This window comes from Drosophila biarmipes, chromosome X (assembly GCF_025231255.1).
Source record: "Drosophila biarmipes strain raj3 chromosome X, RU_DBia_V1.1, whole genome shotgun sequence".
Taxonomy (NCBI): domain Eukaryota; kingdom Metazoa; phylum Arthropoda; class Insecta; order Diptera; family Drosophilidae; genus Drosophila; species Drosophila biarmipes.
The window spans coordinates 12,085,260-12,108,918 of NC_066611.1; the positions used below are offsets into that span (position 1 = coordinate 12,085,260).

The 23,659-nt window shown below is 42.2% G+C and overlaps 4 protein-coding genes across 8 annotated transcripts; 1 reads left to right on the forward strand and 3 right to left on the reverse strand.

The window, feature by feature from the left end:
* Window positions 1-36: 36 nt before the first annotated feature.
* Window positions 37-3,765, reverse strand: LOC108025816 (gamma-aminobutyric acid receptor subunit beta-like). Its single transcript, XM_017096467.3, has 8 exons — window positions 3,649-3,765; window positions 2,649-2,864; window positions 2,280-2,451; window positions 2,027-2,211; window positions 1,814-1,971; window positions 682-1,185; window positions 398-619; window positions 37-338 (listed from the first exon to the last, which is right to left on the reverse strand). The coding sequence occupies exons 2-8, from the start codon at window positions 2,723-2,725 to the stop codon at window positions 163-165; spliced, it is 1,494 nt and encodes a 497-aa protein (XP_016951956.1). The 5' UTR covers window positions 2,726-2,864; window positions 3,649-3,765; the 3' UTR covers window positions 37-162.
* Window positions 3,766-4,357: 592 nt separating this feature from the next.
* Window positions 4,358-7,498, reverse strand: LOC108025636 (gamma-aminobutyric acid receptor subunit alpha-6). The gene is made up of 5 exons (XM_044093087.2): window positions 6,846-7,498; window positions 5,878-6,537; window positions 5,476-5,818; window positions 4,752-5,342; window positions 4,358-4,693 (listed from the first exon to the last, which is right to left on the reverse strand). Exons 1-5 carry the CDS (start codon window positions 6,881-6,883, stop codon window positions 4,385-4,387), a joined length of 1,941 nt encoding a protein of 646 aa, XP_043949022.1. The 5' UTR covers window positions 6,884-7,498; the 3' UTR covers window positions 4,358-4,384.
* A 389-nt stretch (window positions 7,499-7,887) lies between these two features.
* LOC108025809 (low-density lipoprotein receptor-related protein 4) lies at window positions 7,888-18,408 on the reverse strand. 3 transcript variants are annotated; one of them, XM_050887420.1, is made up of 14 exons: window positions 18,198-18,408; window positions 16,971-17,189; window positions 14,912-16,239; window positions 14,729-14,850; window positions 14,406-14,597; window positions 12,876-14,341; window positions 12,288-12,503; window positions 10,995-12,220; window positions 10,542-10,933; window positions 10,357-10,482; window positions 10,177-10,294; window positions 9,618-10,116; window positions 9,265-9,422; window positions 7,888-9,200 (listed from the first exon to the last, which is right to left on the reverse strand). In XM_050887420.1, the coding sequence occupies exons 2-14, from the start codon at window positions 17,020-17,022 to the stop codon at window positions 9,063-9,065; spliced, it is 6,033 nt and encodes a 2,010-aa protein (XP_050743377.1). In that variant the 5' UTR covers window positions 17,023-17,189; window positions 18,198-18,408; the 3' UTR covers window positions 7,888-9,062. The 3 variants fall into 3 exon arrangements, with proteins under 3 accessions (XP_050743377.1, XP_050743376.1, XP_016951945.1); XM_050887419.1 differs by lacking the exon at window positions 18,198-18,408 and adding an exon at window positions 18,142-18,157; XM_017096456.3 differs by lacking the exon at window positions 18,198-18,408 and having other exon boundaries at window positions 16,971-18,151.
* A 1,700-nt stretch (window positions 18,409-20,108) lies between these two features.
* Window positions 20,109-23,142, forward strand: LOC108025909 (G1/S-specific cyclin-D2). 3 transcript variants are annotated; one of them, XM_050890574.1, is made up of 6 exons: window positions 20,109-20,304; window positions 20,356-21,216; window positions 21,598-21,819; window positions 21,893-22,067; window positions 22,141-22,286; window positions 22,346-23,142. In XM_050890574.1, the coding sequence occupies exons 2-6, from the start codon at window positions 20,635-20,637 to the stop codon at window positions 22,652-22,654; spliced, it is 1,434 nt and encodes a 477-aa protein (XP_050746531.1). In that variant the 5' UTR covers window positions 20,109-20,304; window positions 20,356-20,634; the 3' UTR covers window positions 22,655-23,142. The 3 variants fall into 3 exon arrangements, with proteins under 3 accessions (XP_050746531.1, XP_043949395.1, XP_016952082.1); XM_044093460.2 differs by having other exon boundaries at window positions 20,109-20,300; XM_017096593.3 differs by having other exon boundaries at window positions 20,109-21,216.
* The last annotated feature ends 517 nt before the right edge of the window (window positions 23,143-23,659 follow it).

Consider the following 23,659-nt stretch of genomic DNA (forward strand, 5'->3'; position numbering starts at 1 on the left):
GTTAATTCTGAACAACCTGCAAGTGAACACGATTCGTTTTCAGGTACGCCCAAATATTATGGCGAAGTCAATCTTTATTATGGAGGTTATAAAAAGTTGTTTTTGGATCCCATGGTTCTGTTTCTAGAGGGAATTAACTACTCGTTTGTTTGTTGGCATATATCATTCCAGAATATAAAACAGCCAGTAGCCAAGGTTGAACGCAAGGAAACTGATTGGAAATATCATGCGGGAGTACTTGTCGATGATATTGACATCTTTGATCTTCGGTATAGTGGCTTTAATGGCAGAGGCACCTCTCTTGAGTGCATGCAACATGCGTGGGCGGGCGTTGATACCTGTAAAACGATGTAATATTAGATTATAATATTGTAATAGTAAGCTGTAGTACTATTACCCCTCTGTGCGCGACGCCTCAGCTGGCTGTGTCCGGTGCCATAATTACGAGTTATTCGAAAGCTTGGCGGAAACTTTCCCAAGTTCATGGTCTCGGTGCCGATGGAGTCGAGGGTGGCGTTGTAGGTACCCCTTCGTAGAGAGGGTATGGGACTCATGCGAACGTCCTGCAGTTCGATGATGTCCTCTGTCGTTGAACACGTTTCGGATCTTTCGCTCTTTCCTGAGGAAGGTATTTCGAGTTGCTATAATCATAGTCTAATCCTAACCAAGTACTAAACCCACCGATCTTCCCTGGACAACACTCTTTCACCTTCTTTATTTTCTTTTTAGCTCTTTTGCCCCAGTAAGTATAGTTAACGGCAGCGTATTCAAGAAGGGCTGCAAATACAAAAACGAAGCACATGACCAGATAAATGTCGATTGCCTTTACATACGATATACGAGGCAGTGAGCTGCGAACACCCGTGCTAATTGTGGTCATGGTGAGCACCGTGGTGATCCCCAATGCAACTCGGGCGCTCGTCGCCTCGTGGTTTATCCAGAACGAGACCCACGACAGCATTACTATCAGAATGCTGGGCAGGTAGGTCTGGAAAACAAAGTATCCAATGTTTCGTTGCAATTTGAACGACAGCGAGAGTCGCTGATAGACTCCGGTGGCCAGGCGCTCCTTGCGATCATTGGTCTCATAGCCAATGATCGTGAACTGGGGCAGTTCCGCGTCCTCCACTCCGCGGACGGGCGTTGGCTTCCAGTACATGACCACATCGCTGACCGTATATCCATCTGCAAAAGTAGTTAGTTATTATAAACATAGTAAATAATGTCTATCCCAAATTTTGGGTCTTGAGATCTCTATCTATATATTCAGACTGTAAACACTATTAATTATTCGAATATAGGAAACTATGTTGTTTTATCTAGGTCTTAGATATTGAAATCCTTCTCTGTATCAGTCAAAGTTTAGTATGATATGTTACCTAATAAGATATCTCAGGGTTAACCCGAATATTAGGTCCTGAGAATTCTAAATGTATCTTCAGACTGGAGAAATATTTTCTATCCAGACAAAGGAAACTATGGTGTGTTGTCTTTGAAACAAAATCTATATCTATCTATCTTATTGAAGATATCCCTGAGTTATCCGAAACATTAGATCTTGAGATATTTATCTGCATCTCCAATTTTAAAACAACATTTTACCTTCTGATATAGAACACTCTGGTATATTAACTAGATCTTAGATATCGAGAACCCCATCCGTATCTTTTTAAGTTTAGTATAATATAGGCTACGTATGTAGTATTAAAAAATTCATATATATCTAAGGGAAGATTGGTTGTGTTCCCCAAACATTAGATACCGAGATCCTTGTCCTCACAACTAGAACCATAGTATCATAGAGCTTACTTACAGCTCTCTATTTCCACAGTGCAGTTCTGGGAGTCCAGTGGATAGTAGTGCAGATCCATCATGCACGCGAGGGTCGTGGTGAACCGCATGCCATAGGTGACAGCTCCATCGCCGCCCAGACGTACCAGTTTGTTTCTCTCAGTGACATCGTGCAGAAAGCTAGGCGAATGAGTTGAAGATTTAGTTGAAAAATAGCTTTAGCTCAGAGTGGTACCTGTTTTTATCATTAGCGAAAAACGTGTCTGGTACCCATATCTTTTCAGCAAAGTCTCCTGATAGTGTTAGCACATCACTGATGCCGTCGTCATTATCATCGTCATCAAAGTATTGTCCAAAGATATTAAATGCCAAACGCTCATCGCGCCAGTACTGATTTAAATACATCGTTATCGTATAATCCTATCGTTGCGACCGGATAAATGTAATCAGAATTATTTTCGCCATCCTATGACAGTGTCTTTACTCACCATGTTAACTTCTGATATGGCATCAAAGCTGGCTATGGTCAAATCCATACCGACATGCAGAGGCTCTCCGCCAAAATTGGGCCTCAGTCGAATATCGTAGCCCTGTAGTATGTTTGATATTGTTTGCGTAACATTCTCAAGGCGGCCGGCAAGCACATCTTTTCGAATACATCTGAAAGTAGTTAGCACAGTTGGGTAAATTTATGATTTATATATGGTTATAAAGATGATGATCAGCTTAGAGTTTTTGAAATCACTATGGTATTTAGTATTTATTTCCACAAAGAAATTAAAGGTATAACCTGAACCCCCTATAAGTTTAATAATTGTTGCCTAGTTTTTCTGTAAGTGTACTTTTTAATCACCTACCGAATCAATTGTAGCTGGGCGCCCAGTAGGAAGAAGAACAGACTACAGGTTACTCCGACGCGCGTAAAACATGACATATTGACAGCTTTTGCTTGTGTCGTTGTTGGGTCTCAACTTTTTGGAATCGATTGCGCTGTCATTTCCAGCTTTGCTTCTAACATCGCGGCAGCAAAATCAAATGCATCTGGCTTCCTTACCCTGGCATGTTTCGAGGAGCTGTGGATTGCACGGAAAAAGACCATTCTCAATGATGATATATCACAAAAATGATCAGGAAACACCTTAAAAAACATGGCATTAAATTTCACTCGCGAATTCTTTGGATATTGGTAGCTATTTTGTATTGGTTTAAACAATTTTAAAACCTCCCTTAAATTTCACTGAAATGTAAACAAAAAAGGATGCTGTTCGCACACTGTATTCCCATTGAGGACACTCTCCTTAAACCCATTGTATTATGTAATGTCTCGGAAATAATCATGTTGTAGAAAGTAATTGCTCAATTAGAACGCCATTAAATTAATTGTTCACTTTAAAACACCTCCACAAGGTGGCAACGCCGAGCGCGTGTCCTTGTTTTCATTCTGTCGCCTGATTAGTGCACCGATGTTGTTCTCATTTTGTATCCAGCTCACTTTTCGAGGTCTCCCGAATTAACTTTTAAGCAACTAGCCGCTAGTACATGATTCTTGCCAAAATTAAAGTATGCCGAACATACTAATTTTATGTGGGCTAACACACTAAATTAAAGAAAAGCCGAATCAGGTTGACGAAGGCACAATTAAATGGACGTTGATATCAAAGCACCATTGCATTCAAATCGCCAGCATTCGCAACACAACCCATGCATTTGGGGCAGCAGTTCCTGTTTGTCTTGCCTTTTCATCCATATCAATATCACCAGCACTAGGCAATAAAAGGGGAATTTGCAATCGCAGACTCAGCTTTATGCATTGGCAAACTTTATCACTGTAGAGCCCTCTCCCTCGCCCGCTGGCACCTTTTATTTGCCGTCCCTGTCCAGTCAGTATTTTGTATATTTGTATTTTGTATTTTGGTCCTGGTTGACGCGTAGCCCCGAACTGCTGCGTGCGAGCACCCACAGTATCTATATCTATCTAATGAATAATTGCTTATGGAGATGCTTGTGCAGAAGCTTCTCGGGTGAGTTCATTTCGCTCGGCTTGACCTGCATTGCGCATCCCTATTATCCAAGTTTGTTCGCTTTATCAAATACATACATAGGCCTGTGCTTTCCAAGAATGTCCTTTTCGCTGTTCGGCTTGGCAATGGGACTGTGCTTTTCGAAAGCGACATCCTGCGGTCGTGGGGCTAAGTTCTTAAAAAGCTTTACATGTTTTTTTTTTTAATTTTTTAAATTGTAAAAATTTAAAAAACGCAACTTGCGCTTGCTTATGTCATTCTGAAAATGATATTCCTATGATCAAATAAATTGCATCCTCTTACCATTACGACTCACCCCCCAGCCGACGAGCTTTTGCCGGCAATACAGCGAGCCCCATTCAAAGTGCAATATTATAATAGTACAAAAGGTTCAATGATTAAATTTGATGTCTTTTTAATCATTTTACTTTTGAAATGATTTCAAATGAGTAAATATATTGCGACCAATAACATAACGATCTACTTTTGCCCAAAATAAACAAAGTAGCGCACATAAAATATTATAAAATATTTTATAACTCTGGTAATTTTTTAACATTTATTAAGCTTGTCTATGCCTTCATATTGGACCAAGAGAACTCTTTTTTATACATTCCGTAAGCCCACCAGTACAAAAGGTTCAGAAATGCAAAGGACATGGGGAAGGCAACTCGTGCCACTCGATCGATTAGTGATACACTGTTCACATAGCAGTTGGCGCTCCCCTGTTCGCTTTTTTGTGCCGCTGCGTTGCGCTCCCGTTGCCTCCGGAAACTGTTGTCACTCTTCAGGCACATCCACATCTGATGCAATCGTGACACGGCCGGAGGCTCCGTTTGAGTGGTTCTCTCCATGGTGTTCGGCAGGATGTACGACGGATCCTGGTTAGGGAAGAAGAAAGGTTAGTTACCGAACCTTACTCACTTGGATCTTACTCACATTGTATGTGGGACAGAAGATGGCATTGCGCTTGAGAAAACCAGGCCCCGCCAGCGAGTTTTGCAGTGAAACCTCATATTCCAGTTCCAGAGCATCGTGGTTGTTGCAAGCACAGACCCCGTTCTTGGAGTCCATCGACTCACTAACCGCCCCCTCGTTTTCATCATTTTCAGTGCCATCACTCGAGTCCTCATCTGCAAATGGTTCAGCATCAGCGTCGGCATCAGCGTCGGCATCAGCATCGGCATCAGCATCCCCATCAGCCGCGTGATCCGACACAGAGTTAGCTATGCAGATGTCCTCCCACTGATCCTCCAGCTGAGGACTCTCACCGCTCCCAAGCTTGGTAAAGTAGTGCACGCCGGCGAATTCCAGCAGGGTGGCAATGCAGTATAGAAAGCTCATCAATAGAAACCAATCCAAGGCGGTGGCATACTTCACTTTCGGCAAATCTGTGCGTGAGTCCAAGCTAATGGTGGACAGAGTCAGAACCGAGGTTACACACAGACTGACCCGGTCGCTCGTGGCCTCACGGTGTATCCAAAACGAGACCCATGACAAAACCACGATCAGAATACAGGGTACATATACCTAAATTAGTTGAATATAAGGCATATTAGGTATTTAGAAAGTGTTTGAAAGCATGCTGTGACTTCTGGTCTAAAAGAAAATGTCATACTTTTAGGTGACCCTTAAAGGCTTAAAGCCTCCAGAGATTTCTTACTTGGATCAGAAAGTATCCAGTGTGACGTTTTAGATTAAATGCCACGTGTAAGACCGAGAAGTCACCTTCTCGACGCACTGTTGTAAAATTCCGATGCATCATGCTTATAAGGTCGAACTGATTTAAAGTCATCCCCGGAACGAATGAGACGGCATCATCTTGATTTTTCCACTCATAGATTAGCTGTTGGTTGATGTAACCATCTAAAGTGTTCAAAGATGGATATATTATATGAACAATGTGAAGACTAGTGAACTCACAACTCCCTATGACAAGGGGGCATGACTGCCTGTCCATGGGGAAGTTTTGCAGTTCCATGGGACATGTGGCCTTAATTGTTAATCTGTATATGAGAATAATATTATTTAACTAGTACTTATATAGTAACAGATAAAAATATACCGCATTGAGTAGAGAATCCCTCCGTTTTGGTCCAGTCTGAGCAATTTGTTGGGCACAGTAATCATGTGAATTTGCGAGTGCTTGCCGTTGTAGAAATAAGTGTCTGGTCTCCAAATCTTGTCGAGCATTTTGATGCTAAGGGATAGACTCTTGATGGGTCCCTTGAAGCTCAGCCGTTTGTCCCGCCAATACTGCCGGAAATAGCAATCCATCGAGTAGTCCATGTCCAGTTCCGAAACCGGACCCATGCTACGGATAAGGATATTGGTTTGCACCACCGTGGGTACTCCTTGTCCATGCGTGGGTAACTGCGACTGCTCGTAGCGCTTCAGTAGGTTTTCCAAAATCATCGATATATTGCGACTGAGCATATCAGCCGATGCTTTTCGCGGAACTCGACTTTGATTGGAAATCTCGGAAAAATACCGAGTCATGTTGTTTTGACTTCGGTTCATCGATCGAGCTGTCATTTCTTTTAGGGACGGCAATACGCGAATTGAATTGAATATTCTCGAACTAAACTCATTTGTAATATTCGGCATTTTGTTCAAAATTGTAGATGGCCCCAAAGCCTTTATATAAAGAAGATCCGATGAAGTAGGCTCTAGAGTACCATCACCTACGTCCCCTTCGCATACACAGTTGAAGTAGATTAAAAACCTGTAACGCAAAAGTTTAGGTGCTTTAGGTGTCCTTCAGTTCATTCACTTTGCGCCAGAGTGTCGGAATTATAAAATCAATCGACTGTTTGCCCACTTTTATTGATTGCATCCCGTCAAACCAAGTGAGTGACATGCTCATGTAGCCCAGATTTTGAAAATGGGGTGCGCATAAATTAATATTTCCTTGTTGAAAATGTCACTTAGCTTTCTTAAATTGGAATGCCACTTAGACTAATTTTATTTCACTCAAATGCATTTCAGAACTATTCTAGATTAATTAGATCCAGCTTGTACTAATTAACTTACCCGGTTATAATAAGTAGAGCTGGCGCTCTTGGAGCCATTTCAAATATTATGAGAAGTTTAAGGGTGCTATGAAAGTAATTATTTCCCGAATACAGACGGAGACCAAAACCCTGACGTTCTCATCACCATTTGGACTAGTCCGTATTAAAACTACTGCACGTTGTGACAGGCTTTATATAATGCAGCATCAATAGCCGCTGGCACAGTTTTGTATTCGCCATGCGCAAAGCATGTTGCAATTAAGTCGAGACGCCTTTTATTCTATGTCCCTTGGTCACAAAACCTTCTTTTGCATTAGAGCATGCAGAACACATACGCATTATTTGGCGACTTATGTTGTTAAATCGTTTTCAGAATAAAACCTGCAAATATTATTTGCAAAAGTGCCTCTAAGTGTTTGGAAAAACGTTTTCTTAACCACATATTATGTTTTTTAATTTTGTAAAATATACAAAACAAAAATTAAATTACGAGCGTTTTTAATTATGTCATCAAGTAAAACCGAAGCATTAAGTAAAACCAAAATTGCGGTGGTCGAAAAACATTACGATCGCATTGCGATCAAGACGAAGCCTGCGAACTCGAAAGTGAAAAGTTCGTGTACGAAACCTTTTTTTTTTGGAGCATTGACCTAGGTGCTGGGATCCACCCCATAGACGACGAGCTTTTGCCGGAAGGACAGTGTACTAGGTCACAGCTCCTCGTCACGAGTTCTTTTTGAGTTGGTATTATTAGCTAATTATAAAGCGATACAAAATATAAAATTTAAAATATAATAAAAGGGCTAGTCATAAAATATAATCTTTGTCGTCAAAATCTCATGCATTGGAACCGAAAAGCTCAGTGAAACTTTTCCAAAGCTCGTTGCAAAAAGCTATCGGGACCATTTGTCCTTCTCTCAAATTGTTTATTTCCGGTTTCACTCTAATCCGTGAAAACTGCAGTACACCTCTACTTACTCCAAAGCATTAAGAATGCTTTTACGCTTAAATAGCAAGCATGCTCGTAGAAACCAACGATGAAGCTGATTAGGCGAAATCAAAAATAAAACACATTCAGTACACTAAGTAAATTCGTAACAACATTTAATGTAGGTAATACCACATATATATCCAGAACGATCATCGCCGATGGTAAACATTTCCTTACACATTTGCATCACCCTTGAAACCTCAAAACCTTTAACTCTTTAGGACGCTTTTACAAAAGTTACAATATTTTGGCCAAAAACTATGACACCCTCTGGATAATAATTCAGCATTGAATTTCCGGCAAAACTTAGCGAAATCATTAATGTTACAAAAAAGACAAAAAATCAGTTTGCCCCAAATTTGTTGAGCAAATACAAGAATGCTTTTTTTGTTTTAATTTAATAGTTTATACATCTGCAAGCAAAAAATATATTTACAAACACGGATAGAAAACTTAAGGTACCAGATATTTTGCTGAAGCCCTGAATGGAATTAAGCCCGCGGTTTTCATATTTCGAGAAACATTTTTGAACTAAATCAGTTTAATAACATTTTATGCGACCCACTAAACCAAACGGTATGGGGCTTCCTAGGGCTCTGAAAAAATTTATTGGTGCCTCTCATTTAATTAAGGCTTAGTACAATTTGCATACAGACTTAGGTCAACTGCCTAGCACAAGAGCTGGAAAACCGAAATGAGGAAGTTTCTTTACATTTTCTTTGCAGGGATAATCTATTAAAAACTTCCGCACACACACTTGTTTTTTTTTTTTTTTGATTGGACTTAACAATGATTTGATCATTATCATATCAATCAAACATAAACATAAACCAAGTTATGGCCATATTAATTTGTGATCAGCAAACAAAAAACGCGCCCAATAGTAGGATATTTTTTGTTTCAAAGTTGAAGCACCCGAATTACTTAATAGTTATTACTTATTATTTAAAAAAAAATAGGAAAATAATTTAGTTATTACATAATTGAATAATATATCATTTTTATATAATATATTTCATTTGTATTATCATAAAACACCCTTTGATCTTTAACAGGACACATTTGTACTCACGAAAAAAAAACCATGAAGGAAATAATGGAATTTACTACTGGTTTTAAAGAAAAAATTAATTTAAAAAAACAGTTGATTTCCACATTTACAATCAAATGAATCACATTTGCATGAATAGAGAAATGGTTTCAAAGATTTTTTCTTTTGAAGGGCCAATTAACTATTTATGCCAGCTATGTGATAGTCGAGAGCGTTGTCAGTTGGATTGTTTTTGTTGAAGGCGATGCCATCGGTGATGGTGTCGGCACAAAAAGGCTCGAGGAAGCCGTCTCTGTGGTTAGACTACGCTCTTCATAGACCCCGGCTCGTTCCTGCTGGGATAATTGCAATGGTATATCAAAATTTTCATTGTATTTGATCCGTTTTAGATCTTACATGAGACTTATCGTATTTAAATCGTTTCCATATATTCGTCTTTGGCTCCATTGGCGTGCCATCAACGTTGTAGTTCGGATTTGAGAAGGTTAGTACGGATCTACTGGAACCGCGGGAGTTACGTTTGTTTTTCTTCTTGCTCGTATTGAAGGCAAGCACTGCAAATATAAAAGATAGTTCATTAAATCGAAGATGAAGTCAGATAATAGTGTGTTTGAAACCTCCCCCAAAAGTATGCTAATTCAAATTAGAATTTCATCTTCAAAAAAACAGCATACTATTAGGCACACTTTCATACGATTTTAAACCTTAAGAGTTTTTTAACATATTTTGAGATTTTAATTTTTACTTACTGAAGATAACGAGTATTATAATGACAACCATAACAATGACCACGCCCAGCGCCACTAGGACAAAGAACTCTCTTTCCTGGTCGCTCTTTTTCGTGTGGCCATCGACGCCATGGTTATTGGACTCGCCCATCAGCTCGGGCGCTGTGGAATCATCGGTGGACTCGTCGGAGTATTCGAGCAGCTGATCGTTTTCCAAATTGGCATGCACCAAGACCTTGGGCCTCGTCGAACATGGCGCATCCTTGGGATCCATTATGTCCGGACAAGCGCACACGTAGTCGACAAAGCGATAGAGACAGAGATGGGAACAACCTCCATTGTCCTGAGCGCAGTGATTCCAGCTTTTGGGTTGGCGGTTCAGCGAAACGGCGCGAATATCCAGAGCGCCACTTAGGGCATCGCGAACCTCAAACGGATTACCAAATCCACTTCGTGGCAACCGTTGAGATCGGTACACCGACTTATTGTACCAATCGGTCCAGAAAATGCTATTATCAAACTAGATAAAAAAGGTTCTATTAGCATCATATCTATTGACCACGGTGATAGTCAACCCTACCATAGTCAGACCAAATGGATGCGGTGCGTAAGGAACAATAGTTTGACGGCGTTTGCCATTGAAGTCCACTTGGCCGATGTTGTCCTCCAAGGCGTCGGCCCAAAGCAACCTCCGATTGCTGTTTTCCAATAAAATAATATGCATATAATATAATGTATGTCGTGTAGGGTTTAAACTTACCTAAAATCGATAGTTAGGCCAGTTGGAAAGCCGATTCCCGATGTTATAAGAACAGTTCGATTCGAACCATCCAAGTAGCTGCGTTCGATCTTAGCTGGGGAGCTCCAATCCGACCAAAACAAATAGCTAAAATTACAAATAGGTAAATAAAATGCTAACAGACCACAAATAGGACAAGTTCATACGCCTTCTTAGGATGCACAATAAGTGAGCGTGGATCACCCAGATTATCCTCTATGATCCTTTTACGACAGCTACCATCAATCCGAGCCACCTCTATTAGCTTGCGATCGGTATCGGACCAATATAGGTTGTCTGCTATCCAGTCGACGGCTATTCCGTTGGGGGTAAGCACTTCGGTATTTACAATGACCTTGCTTTCGGTTAGATTCAACAGATTAACTCTCCGAATTACGTCCAGGTTGACATCGGCGAAAAAGAGCAGATTTTTCCGGTAATGGAAATCAAGTACGACTGCTCCATGCACACCGTTTATGGGTAGGACGACATCCATGAAATCACCGGAGTTCAAAGAAATCATACCAATTCCTGAACGCAAGGCGATAAGAAGATAGTCCTGGGAGAAATAGTTTTAATTAGCAAGATATTACAAGAAAAGGACGGAAGGAGAAGCTTACCTCTGGTAGATTTTGGCATTGCGTTGTGCTGTTCTGACGTAACCTCAGGCCGATGGGGCATTGACATGAAAACCCAGAAGGATTGCGTAAACAGAGGTGCGAGCAGCCACCGTTATTGCGTCCACAAACATTCTCGACCATCTGCTGATCCTGATAGATGACCTTGATGTCCATCAATCCATCGATGTTAGTGATTATGTCACGCTTCGCCGTAATGTTCCTTCTTTCGGTCATGTGCAAGGCCTTCGACTTCCAATCGGTCCAATAGATGTTATCTTCAGACAGAGCCAAGGCGTATGGATGATGCAGGGAGGACATAATCAACTTGCGTTGGTTTCCCGTATAGTCACACGAGTCGATGGTCTTCAGACGAGCATCGACCCAGTAGATTCGCTTGCTCTTCAAATCGAGTGACAGACCATTGGGCCATCCAAGATTGGCGGTGACAATGCGAGATCTTTCATTACCATCCAAATGGGATCTCTCAATCTTACGATAGTGGCCCCAATCGGTCCAAAACAAAAGACCAGCTTCATAGTCCAAAGCCAAGCCACGCGGGGACTCCAGATCCTTGTAGGCTATGACATGTCGATTACTACCATCAAGACTGGCTACTTCTATAGTGTGGCGACCGGCATCCGCCCAATATATTGTTCGACCGATCGAATCGACAACCAGCCCATCGGGATTCTCCAAACTATCCCCAACGACCTTATGCACGTGTAGGCCATCTGGACTGGAGCTCATTATGACATTCTCAACGGTGTCCGACCAAAAGATGTTTCCCGTATTGCGATCGACATCCAGAGCCACCGCATTTGAGATTGGCGGCAGGGGAAGGACAACATCGATCAGGTGGTCGAAGTCCAATGATATTTGCCTTATATCAATTCTATGGGCAAACAGAATGTACTGAGTAGGTCCTTCGGAACATGTGTGCTTGTCATCCTTTAGTTGAACCCCCACGGTGCAGGCACAAGTGTAACTAGTGGGATTCAGTAGACACAGGTGGGAGCATCCTCCATTCAGTTTATCGCAGGCGTTGAAGATGCGCCTTCGGGTGCGATGAAACACCCGAATGTCCATGAGATCCGTACTATTGGCGATAATTATATTGGTGTCCTTGCCCGTCAGCTTGTTGGCGCTCATCACAGACTTGGTATCCCAGTCTGTCCAAAACACGCGACCTTCGTTAACATCCAAGCCAAAAGGATGCCCCAGCCCATCTGTTGGAAAAGAGGTGAGTTTATATTAATCCTGTAATATTGTAAACTATTATCATTCACTACGTACTTAAAATAACTTGACGACCGCTGCCATCAAAGTTCATGTACTCCAGCGTCTTTGTGCCACCGTCAACAAAGTAGATTTTACTCTTCTCATAATCAATCGCCAGTCCATTGGGATAGATAAGCTTTTTCGATGATATAGTTATGCGATCATGACCATCCATATTGGCACGTTCAATCATAGGATCATCACCCCAATCCGACCAAAACATAAAGCCATCTTGATAAAAATAAGTAGACAAGTTAGTACAGAAGCTATAGAAATAAATGGTTTGGGATTTTGGGATTAAACCGAGTATGTGTAGAAATTAATGATACTAGTGACTGGCTTCTTGCAAAAACCGGTGGGTTATTTTTAAAAAGGAAATCGGAAATTTTTTGCGAAAGTCAAAACCAGAGCCTACCTGAAGATAAAACTCTCTATACTGGGTATCGCGGTAATAATGATGATTCGACTTGTATGAAGAGAATGATGAGGTATTGAAAATTACCTCCATTTCATGCAGAATGTTAATACATATCTAATATATATACCGCCTTTGGCTTTACACACCCACACATGACTTAGATAATTAGAACGTGTTCAACTAACCAATCGGGTTCACAACGATATCCCGTGGCTTGTAAAGCTTCTCCCATATGAGCAGGGTTCGCATCTTTCCATTCGTAGTGGCCACTTCGATTCGATTCGTTGACGGGTCTGTCCAATACAGTTTATCGGTTATCCAATCCAGAGCCAAGCCCACAGGGGAGACCAAGTTGGAGTGCACGACACGCTGCTGATAGCTTCCATTGAGGTGGGCCTTGTTAATGGTGCTACGCTCCACATCGGTCCAATAGATGAAGTCCGTATCACTGCACCAGTCCAGAGCAACCGCATGTTTAAGGTTGTCCAACGGGACTATCATATCAACCTCGTTGGGATCCGCTTGATTGTTCTTCAGGTGTCTCAGTCGGATGTCCTTGCGTCGAGCCACCAGAACCAGTTTGTCGGCGGTACTTTTACAGGTCTTTCCGTCCTCTTTCAGGGAAAGTCCTATGGGACATCCGCATCGACGGGAGGTTTTGTTGGGCAGACACAGATGGGAACAACCTCCACGCAGACCTCTCCGATCCTTTTGGCAACGATCGGCATACTCGGGCTGACGGGCAGGATGATAGGCATGGATGTCCATGGGGAAATGGAAGTTCTCATGGACCGCTCGGAATTCCTTTCCTGTTATTTTATCGGCCGCCGATACCGTCTTCGTATTCCAGTCTGTCCAGTACATTGTGTCCTCGAACAGGGTAAGGGCAAACGGGTGTGGCAGGTGTGTGCTGAGGATCTTATTTCGATCACTACCATCCAAATTGGAGCATTCGATGGCATGCTGCTTGGCATCCGCCCAGTAAATCTTGCTGTTAGGAAAATCAATTGCCAGACCATTTGGCCAGGTAACACCCTTTGATATGATAACTTTTCGTTGTGTTCCGTCCATGAAGGCGCGCTCTATCTTCGGATTCGGTCCCCAATCGCTCCAGAATGCCAGAGCCTCGCCGGGATGCACGACGATGGCACGTGGCTTGTCCAGATCATAGGAGGCAATGACGGTGCGCAGGTTGCCCTGGAAATTGGACACCTCCACTCGCCTTGTGCCGGAATCGGTCCAGAAGAGCAGATCGTGAATCCAGTCCACTGCTATTCCTCCCGGCGACTCCAGACCCCATTTGATGACGTCTCGAACCCTAGTCCCATTCATATAGACCATTTTGATGACATCGGTGGAGACATCGGACCAGAACATCAGTCCCTTGCGATGATGGAAGTCTAATGCAATCGCATTGTGTAGTCCCTTGACAATCGCCGTATATCGGTTGTTGCTGAGCGTAACCCGGCGAATGTCCCATCGGTTAGCCACCAACAGGGTCATCGCTCCACCCAGCGCTTTGCAGGATCTTAGATCTGGACGAAGTATATAGCCCGTTTCGCAGGAGCACTTAAAGGAACCCTGGGTATTGTGGCACTTTTGCGAACAAACCGGACTGGTCAGGTACTGGCATTCATCTATATCCGTGCAGCTGAGCAATTAAGGTTATCAGTTTATGATCATGTCGGCTATACCATAGACCATCGTGTACTTACTTAACTTTGTTTTTGTCCATGACATAGCCAAGTCGACAGGCACACTCCTCCAATCCCGCATTGGTTTCAATGCAGAGTTGCTCACACGGACTGGGCTCTAGGCACTTTCGTTCCTTGGGGCAGTCCGCCTCGTCCTCGCCGGCAGGACATTCGTTGTGGCCATCGCAAATGTGTTTCTGGTGAACACATATTCTAGAAAAACAGCAATCGAATTATATTGATAAGACCTTTGTTGGTGACGTGTTAAAATATTAGATTATAGAAGAAAGTTGAAAAAATTATCTTTTTTTTTTGTTTTTTTTCCCAACTTATCTCCAACTCACTTGAGATTTGTTATGTTTTGTCTGGTTGGGCATAAAAACTGTCCCAGGTCACATTGTAGGTGGCATTCAACCTCATCCTCTCCAGAAGTGCAGTCTGGATAGCCATCGCAGAGCCAAGTTTTCTGTAAAAAAAAAATGAATAAAATTATCATATGACTCATTAGATTAAAACCTTGGTCCTACCAGGATACAGCGTCCATTGTTGCAGGTGAACTCATCCGATCCGCAGGTCAACGGATGCTCCGAACTCAGGCTTCCGCAGTCGTTCTCGTCCTCGCCCCCATCGCAGTCCTGTTCCTTGTCACACTTCCAGCGCTTCGGGATGCAGGTACCGTCGGCGCACTTGTACTCGTTGGAGGTGCATAGCGATGGCTTCTGCGGACAGTTCTCCTCGTCGCTCCAGTCCCCGCAATCGTTGTCCCCATCGCAACGGAAGCGATTGAGGATGCACTGTCCACTGGGACCACCGGCTCCACCCAATCCCCCGCGGCACTTGAACTCGCCCTCCGGACAACTGTTGATCACTGCCGCGCACTTGAGCTCATCCGAGTTGTCGTTGCAGTCGTGCTCCCCATCGCACCGGAAGGCCAGGGAGATGCAGTAGCCATCGTTGCAGGTGAAGTGCTCATCCGTGCAGGTGGTGCGATTGCAGTGGGTCTCGTCGGAGAAGTCCTTGCAATCGTTCTCCCCGTCGCAGAGCCACGTCCGCGGAATGCAGAACCCGTTCAGGCACTCGAACTGATCCTCGGTGCAGTTCGTCCGTGCTCCGCAATGCGTCTCATCCGAATAGTCACCGCAATCGTCGTCGCCATCGCAGAGCCAGTACTTGCTGATGCATCGAAAGGTTCGGGGGCACATTACATGCAGCCCGGTCTTCTCGCAATCCCTCTGCAAATTCGGCATCGCATCCTCCTCGGGGTTGCAATTCTCGCCGGACTCATTCGAGTTCTGACAGTTGGCATACGTCTCGCCCGGCTGACTAGGATCATCCTGCACCAGAACAGCCAGATTGACCCTGAACGGCTTCTGCTTGTTGCTGGGTCTACCTATGAATCCATCCCGACCGCGGGAACTGATTCGATCAGCCTCCCGTAGTCCACCGCCTCCGACTTCGGCTCGACCCCTTTGGGCGCCGATATTTCGAAATTTGGGGGTATCGCTCGAGCTAGAGCCTCCGGATATCCTCGCCCTCGAGGGCGTGGACGATTCCATCGTATGCAATCTACCCTCGCCACTGTGATGGACTTCCTGGCTATCCCTGTCCTCGTTGTTGTGCTGATAAGGCGGATAATTGGAGACGGGAAGGAGCTTCTCTCCGAACTTGCTCAGCTCCTCCGACAGCTGGTCCTCCCGGGACTCGTTCCCCGTCTCTAAATGCCCAAGCCTGGCGTCCGAGTGCAACTGCTTGTGCTTATTCCAATCCCAACGCCCCAGTGCATTTGTCGGATGTATTCCATAGTGGGGCGCGTTACGTTTCACAGAAAATTTCGTCAAGTCGCCTAGACCGAAACCTGATCAAATATAAGAATACAAGAATGTAAAAGATTGATTTCACCGCATAAAAATGTATATGTAAAGTTCAAAGTGTAAAAACAGTGATAATACAAAACTTCCCACAATGTTGAAGTGTCTTTCGTAAATTTGTGCATTTGTAGTAACTCAAAATAAAGTAGGTAGAAAATCGCAAAAGAATTCTATTGCTCCATTGGCTCTTTTTGATTGCTTAGAAACATATCATATCATATCATATCACATCACATCACATCACATCACATCACATCACATCACATCATATAATATCATATCATATCATATCATATCATATCATATCATATCATATCATATCATATCACATCATATCATATATCATATCATATCATATCATATCATATCATATCATATCATATCATATCATATCATATCACATCATATCATATATCATATCATATCATATCATATCATATCATATCATATCATATCATATCATATCATATCATATCATATCATATCATATCATATCACATCACATCACATCATATCATATCATATCATATCATATCATATCATATACCAAAAACTAAAACAAAAATAAACTTTTTAATAAGATCCCTCAGCAGAAGATGGCTTTGGGAGAGGTCAGTTTTCATGGGGCTGGGTCGACTTGCAAAGATTATGTTTTGGTTGTTTTAAAGGTCCCTGTGCGGCGTAGGCGTTAACAGATATCCACAAAAGGAGTACTTACAGAGCCACACGAAGCATACCAATGGCCAAAAGGGAAAGGCTGTCAAATACATGTCCAGACATGTACACAAACTCGCCCACTCATAGGCACGTAACGTGTGTAGTGGCGTTCGGCGAGCTTTACTGCTTCTGCTGCCAAAGCATTTGCTCGTGCTTGTGCTCTGCTGCTGCCGAGCGGATGCTGCTGTGCTGTTGCTTTCTGCTGACTTCTGTTACGACTCTGTTAGGATAGAGAGAGAGAGAGAGAGAGAGAGTGAGAGAGGGATGGAGAGATTATTTCGGTTTGAGCGCTTGCGCACAACACATTTCCCTCCCGAGAGGCGGATCTAGAGTTATATTTCGGGGGCGGAACTTTTAAAATAATGAAATTCACTTAATGATTTCGTCTTGTTGTTACATGTATAACAAGAAGTTGTGGGTGTTTGGCCGTGTGGGTGGCTGTACGCGGGGGAGGGGTGCGCGTCCCGCCCACCTGATGTATCTCTGCTGTATGGCTACACTTAACCGGACTTGTTTTTCGCGTGGGTGTCACTCAAAAAAACATATAAGCCATTTTGGACAATCCCTTTTAATGGAAGTCCATTCGGTTAAGACCTTCCCACTAATTATATAACTTATGATTGTTTCAATATTATTTATCCACGCTGTGTGCTTGTTTTCGTCGCCACTGCTGCACCCTCAATACTTTTTGTATTACGGCTGCGAGCAAGTGGGAGGTGGAAACAGGTCTCCAGTATCTCAAGACTCCCACTTGGATGACATTGGCATCGGAGCCGATATTAGGCGGCACTTGTCTCACAGCACTTCCTCCTGCAAAGGCAGCTCCTATGCTTTTCTTCTCACATGGAGTTCGGGGGCATCCAATGCCCACTTATTCGCTGCGTGGGTTTGGCCCAAGGTCTGGTATTTCGTAAATGGGTACAAAGGTGTTTATAGGGTTCTGCAAAGTCCCTTCAGTGTGAATACGGCTTTCGGGACTTTGTTGGTATTTATGTATGCCATGCGCACCGCACACGCCAGCATATGCAGATTAAACAAAAGATTGTTAAAATCCATCAAAACCTATGCACTCTCGCCCGCCCTTCAGCGAGCACAAGGAACAGTCCAAGGAGTTATTTGTTCAACACACACTTCCTTCGGGAGTTCACTCTAAAGAAAAATTATTTTCGTACAGCACGTCTCCCGTCTTCGCCGAGAATGTAACGAATACGAAATTTGCGGAGATTACATTGCAGCATCCCTCAGTCGGAGGGCAAACTCGGTAACGCGACTGTTAACGCTCCTCTCGGGTCCTGGCCAAAGTTTTGGTTTGCTGCATACTCGAGCTTTTTCCGGGAGTCGAGCTTTTGACCGCCAGTCAGTCGAGATAAACCTATTTGGCCCAGCAAGCTGTCCAAAACAGATGTACTCCTTGATTCGGGTGAACTACGATCAAGAAACCACCAAAAAGGGAGCCTTTTTGGCCAAAGTCTGGATCCCAAAAAATCCTGATGTACCCCCTATAAAAAAATGAAAAAATTTTAAAAAAATTAAATATTCATAAAATTGATTGGGATTGCTAGAAAATTAAGCAAGCTGTCCAAAACAGTCGGTCTTTCAGCTGTACTCCTTGATTTTTATGAACTACGATCAAAAAACCACCAAAAAGGGGGCATTTTTGGCCAAAGTCTGGATCCCAAATAAATAAATAAAAAATGAAAAAAATTTTTAAAAATTAAATATTCATAAAATTGATTGGGATCGTTAGAAAATTAAGCAAGCTGTCCAAAACAGTCGGTTTTTCAGCTGTACTCCTTGATTCGGGTGAACTAAGATCAAAAAACCACCAAAAAGTAGAATTTTTGTCCAAAGTCTGGATCCCAAAAAATCCTGATGTACCCCCTATAAAAAGTAAAAAAATTTAAAAAAAATTAAATATTCATAAAATTGATTGGGATCGTTAGAAAATTAAGCAAGCTGTCCAAAACAGCCGGTCAGCTGTACTCCTTGATTCGGGTGAACTACGATCAAAAAACCACCAAGAAGATAGCATTTTTGGCCAAACTCTAAATCCCAAAAAAATCCTGATGTACCCCCTATAAAAAGTGAAAAAAATTTAAAAAAATTAAATATTCATAAAATTGATTGGGATCGTTAGAAAATTAAGCAAGCTGTCCAAAACAGTCGGTCTTTCAACTGTACTCCTTCATTTTTATGATCTACGATCAAAAAACCACCAAGAAGATAGCATTTTTGGCCAAACTCTAAATCCCAAAAAAAAATCCTGATGTACCCCCTATAAAAAATGAAAAAATTTAAAAAAAAATTAAATATTCAGAAAATTGTTTGGGATCGTTAGAAAATTAAGCAAGCTGTCCAAAACAGTCGGTCTTTCAGCTGTACTCCTTGACTTTTATGAACTACGATCAAAAAACCACCAAAAGGGAGCATTTTTGGCCAAAGTCTGGATCCCAAAAAAATCCTGATGTACCCCCTATAAAAAGTGAATAAATGAACAACGATCGAAAAATCACTAAAAAAGGAGCATTTTTGGCCAAACACTGAATCCCAAAAAAGCCTGAACTCTATATAAAAGACAAAAATTAAAAAAATAATTAATATCCCTTAAAAGTATGAAAATCGTTAGAATATTAAGCAAGTTAACTACGATCGAAAATTCGAAATAGAAACGTTCCTCAAAATGTGGGGATGCGTTAGCACAGGTTGAAAGGTGCTCAAAACAGTAGGTCTCTTAGATGGACGCCTGGATTTGTCTAATTTATGATTGAAAAACGTCGAGAAAGAGGAGTAAAAAAAGAACAATTTTAAACGTTAACGGATTTCATCCGCTAACAAAGCCCTTACCACCCAGTGTATATAATGCAAGGTGGCAACGTCCTTTACCGTTTTAGTATTTTTCAGCGAATCCACGCAGAAGTGGATTTTTCAGGGAAGTGAATTACCCTGCTGCACTTAATTAACAGCATTATTCTTCAGTTAAGTTATTTCGAATGTTGGTCTTATTGATTTCTTCTCTCCTGCAATTCGCTGACAAAATCGTTACGCTGAAGATCAATAAACATATTCGCAATATCCAGTGGGTAAGGGCTATAACACAAGGGGAACTAGTTCCCTCTTAGTATAAGGTGTAACTGTCTGGTTCACATAAATGCTTTGTCCACGCCGGTTAAGTGGCAAACGTGTGCAACATCGAGTATATTTTCTCAAATAATTAAATTATTCCATCAAATGGAGCTCTGTGCAATGCGGACATAGAACCACGTCGTCGGGATGTGTTTATTCCGTTGGTAGGTCAAACAATTCGGCTTGTTTGCGATCACATCGAACCATTGTATGTATGTATGTACATCAATATACATGCGAGTATGAAAGGCATTGTTCAACAGGTCGAAAACATATGTAAATAGAGACATGTAATGTGCATTGGACGAACTGAAAGTCGTGCGATTATGTGCATATATGCGGCCGAAGAATCGCTGTGACTGCACAGGACTACAGTGGGTCCAGCCCAGGAATTGATATACGTGCGTCAGGAAGGGGTCCCCCAAATATATGTACTTACGATCGCCTCCTATTGTACGCAGTATTCGACGATATCAGGGTTCCCCAGAAATTCTTGATAATTCGGCACTCATAAATGGCTTAGGGCTGCCGCAGACTCAACAATGGATCTTCTATGCTCGGAAAACCTGGTGGGTGAATCTGATTCATCGCTGTATCGCCTGAACAAATGCCAAGAGAAAATGTCTGCGCCATATCCAACCTCGTCTATGGGCCTCGCTGTAAAGCCCCAAGCAGATGCCAAGCCGGTGCAAAGTCCTTCGGAATATTCGCAGAACAGCCAGATGGACGAGAAGATTATGTACATATATGCATCGGTAGACGCGGACGGGAAGAATCCAGAAGAACTGGAGCCAGAAGTAGCAGCAGCGCCAGCACCACCAACGCAATCTCTACAAAGTTATGCGCATTACATCAGCCAGGAACGGAAGTCGCTGACCACGTCGCAATCACAAGCGCACTCACAGTCCCAACGATACAGCGATCGGCTGCCCAAAACCGCCGACTCACCCGCCACGGACAACGTGAACACCGCCATCGGGGATCCCACATTGTACTCGGATCGCTGCCTCGAGAATGCCCTCAAGGCCGAGGAGAAGTACCACCAAATTGTGGACACGTACTTCACCATTCAGAAGGATATTACGCCGCCAATGCGGAAGATCGTCGCCGAGTGGATGATGGAAGTGAGTACTTTGGTTGTTGCTACATCTTTTGTTAGATCGTTAAAAACTAAGTTGTTATAATTTCATATCAAATTGCAACCAATTTCCATGTATATTAAAGGTCTGGTTTTTTAAATCTAATAATATTTGTTGGTATCGGTTTTTTTATCCCAAAAACATTTGTCCATCATTAAAGCCTTTCAAGCTTTAGTTACCGAGATACTGAAGTTCTTACCTTTATTGATTTCATTAAATGTTTCTTGAGGTGCTTTTAAAACTATGCTTTTCTTTATAACAAGTAGATATTAAGTTCTTTAGCCTAGGGATCTCCTTACCAACCCACCCCTTTATTGTCCTTGTTTTTTTTACCAATTAATTTTAAATTTATGCATAATCTTACAGGTGTGTGCTGAGGAAAATTGCCAGGAAGAGGTCGTGTTACTGGCATTGAATTACATGGATCGATTTCTTTCGAGCAAATCAGTGCGCAAGACGCACCTCCAAATTCTGGCTGCCGCCTGTCTTCTACTTGCTTCAAAACTCCGAGAGCCCAGCTGTCGTGCACTTTCGGTGGACCTACTAGTGGTTTATACGGACAACAGCATTTACAAGGACGATTTGATTGTGAGTACTGGCTACTTCATGATTTTTCCACATTCACTGACTTTGCATGTCTTTCTACTCCTTCTAATTGAAGAAATGGGAGCTGTATGTTCTGAGCCGTTTGGGTTGGGACCTCTCATCTGTGACGCCCCTGGATTTCCTGGAGCTCCTAATGATGCGCCTGCCCATCGGAAGTAAAAACTTCCCGGACATAAACATTAGCAAAGTGAGGGGACACGCTCAGGCATTCATATCGCTGGCAGCGAAAGGTAAGCTCAATGGGCTTTAGTAAACTAACAGAAGCCGTACTGATGATATGATCCTGTGATCTCCCCTGTTAAGAGCACAAATTTGCCAAGTTTTCGGCCAGCACAATAGCCGCATCCAGCATAGCTGCGTCGATGAATGGCTTAAAGTGGCATTTGCGGTCGGGACACAACCTACACTTTCTGCTGAGTCTTATGACTGACCTGACCAGCGTGGAGCAAGTGAGTACAAGAAGGAGGAGGGTTTTATTATCCTGGCATTAACATGTTTCTTTGAACAGGCCCAGGTGCAGGATTGCATGCTGCACATGGAAGACATCTTCAAGGAGCACAGTCGAAACCTGCAGCCCTATCTAGTGAACATAGACCCCTCGCAGGTGTCCACGCTGTACTACCAGGGTCGTTTTCAGATACATCAAGCCCAGCACCTCCAGCAAATCTCACTACGATCCTTGCCTCTGCCGAAGAATTCAGCCGACTGTGTGGAACAGCATCAGCAGCACAACTTCGGCTCGGCAGCGCCACATCGAACACATACGTGCAAAATGCAGGCGCAGGCCCAGAATGAGCTGCAAGACATTACATTTTGAGCTGTCAAATAGTAATGCAAGCATACAGTTATGCTAGGTTTAAATCTAAAATATACAATATACCACTTTTACTACTGTATAGGATCACGTTTACATTATATTCCTATGACTGTAAGATTGGTCAATATCATACTATTTACGTCTATGCCGATGTATTTCATTTACCCAATTTATTGTGACCAATTTATGGGTTTTAACTTTAGCTATCATTAATAAATTGTAAAAAATAGCCTTAGATAATCATCATGAAACTTTAAAATGGAAAAAAACATTAAAACGAGACTGAATGCAAACAGTAAAGCAACATTTTATATATTGTGTATATAAGCTTTTCGAAAACCTACCCAGGCAACCAAAAATATCGAACTATTAAAGTAAACGTTTTCAAAACCCATCCGATAAAAGAAATAACAAGATGTTAAATATACATTTAACAACAAGTTTGGATAATAATAATTGTAATAAAATAAAATAATAGGAAAAAGCAAGTTCTTGGTACCTTTCCTATTTCCATATAGACACAATCTTGGAAGGTTTGTATAGAACAAAAACTTAAAAAAAAATGTTCAAAACCCCCCTAGGATAAACCTTTTTGTATCGCCCCACTCCAAATAATTGAGAAACACGCAAGTTTTTTCATTTTAATTTATTTTCTTATTAACATATGACTATAAACAAGAATCATTAAAGACCATAGCCTTAACACACATAATAATATTTTTCATAGAATAGTTTTCTGGTGAAGTTTAATTTTTTGCCGACATATCTTGATAATTAATTTTGTTGGCGTTTTCTATTTTGTTTGTAAGATAGGCCTTTCAAATTTCAAAGTGAGTATATAGATAATTTACCATCAATGTAGAAGCATTGTAACACTGCAATTAACGATTTTTTTTAGTTATTCTTCAGTTTCATTTGAGCTTTAAAAAAATACTGGCTTTATTGCACTCCTGCGGGCGTCGTTGCACTCACCCGTCCCTCTCAAATACAAGATAGTACCCTCTG

What these genes read in the sequence shown, in the direction of transcription:
- LOC108025816 (XM_017096467.3), bottom strand. Translation starts at nt 2,725, where the DNA reads ATGTCATGTTTTACGCGCGTCGGAGTAACCTGTAGTCTGTTCTTCTTC. An exon ending in CACTGTGGAAATAGAGAGCT is followed by an intron (nt 1,186 to 1,813) that starts GTAAGTAAGCTC and finishes CTACTTTTGCAG; the next exon opens with ATGGATATACGGTCAGCGAT. An exon ending in GTGTTGTCCAGGGAAGATCG is followed by an intron (nt 620 to 681) that starts GTGGGTTTAGTA and finishes TACCTTCCTCAG; the next exon opens with GAAAGAGCGAAAGATCCGAA.
- LOC108025636 (XM_044093087.2), bottom strand. Translation starts at nt 6,883, where the DNA reads ATGGCTCCAAGAGCGCCAGCTCTACTTATTATAACCGG. An exon ending in GGGATTCTCTACTCAATGCG is followed by an intron (nt 5,819 to 5,877) that starts GTATATTTTTAT and finishes TCTCATATACAG; the next exon opens with ATTAACAATTAAGGCCACAT. An exon ending in TCTTCTGTCCCACATACAAT is followed by an intron (nt 4,694 to 4,751) that starts GTGAGTAAGATC and finishes TTCCCTAACCAG; the next exon opens with GATCCGTCGTACATCCTGCC.
- LOC108025809 (XM_050887420.1), bottom strand. Translation starts at nt 17,022, where the DNA reads ATGTATTTGACAGCCTTTCCCTTTTGGCCATTGGTATGCTTCGTGTGG. An exon ending in ATGGACAAAAACAAAGTTAA is followed by an intron (nt 14,342 to 14,405) that starts GTAAGTACACGA and finishes TTAATTGCTCAG; the next exon opens with CTGCACGGATATAGATGAAT. An exon ending in GGCCTAACTATCGATTTTAG is followed by an intron (nt 10,295 to 10,356) that starts GTAAGTTTAAAC and finishes ATTGGAAAACAG; the next exon opens with CAATCGGAGGTTGCTTTGGG.
- LOC108025909 (XM_017096593.3), top strand. Translation starts at nt 20,635, where the DNA reads ATGGATCTTCTATGCTCGGAAAACCTGGTGGGTGAATCTGATTCATCG. An exon ending in TCGCCGAGTGGATGATGGAA is followed by an intron (nt 21,217 to 21,597) that starts GTGAGTACTTTG and finishes ATAATCTTACAG; the next exon opens with GTGTGTGCTGAGGAAAATTG. An exon ending in ACCTGACCAGCGTGGAGCAA is followed by an intron (nt 22,287 to 22,345) that starts GTGAGTACAAGA and finishes TTCTTTGAACAG; the next exon opens with GCCCAGGTGCAGGATTGCAT.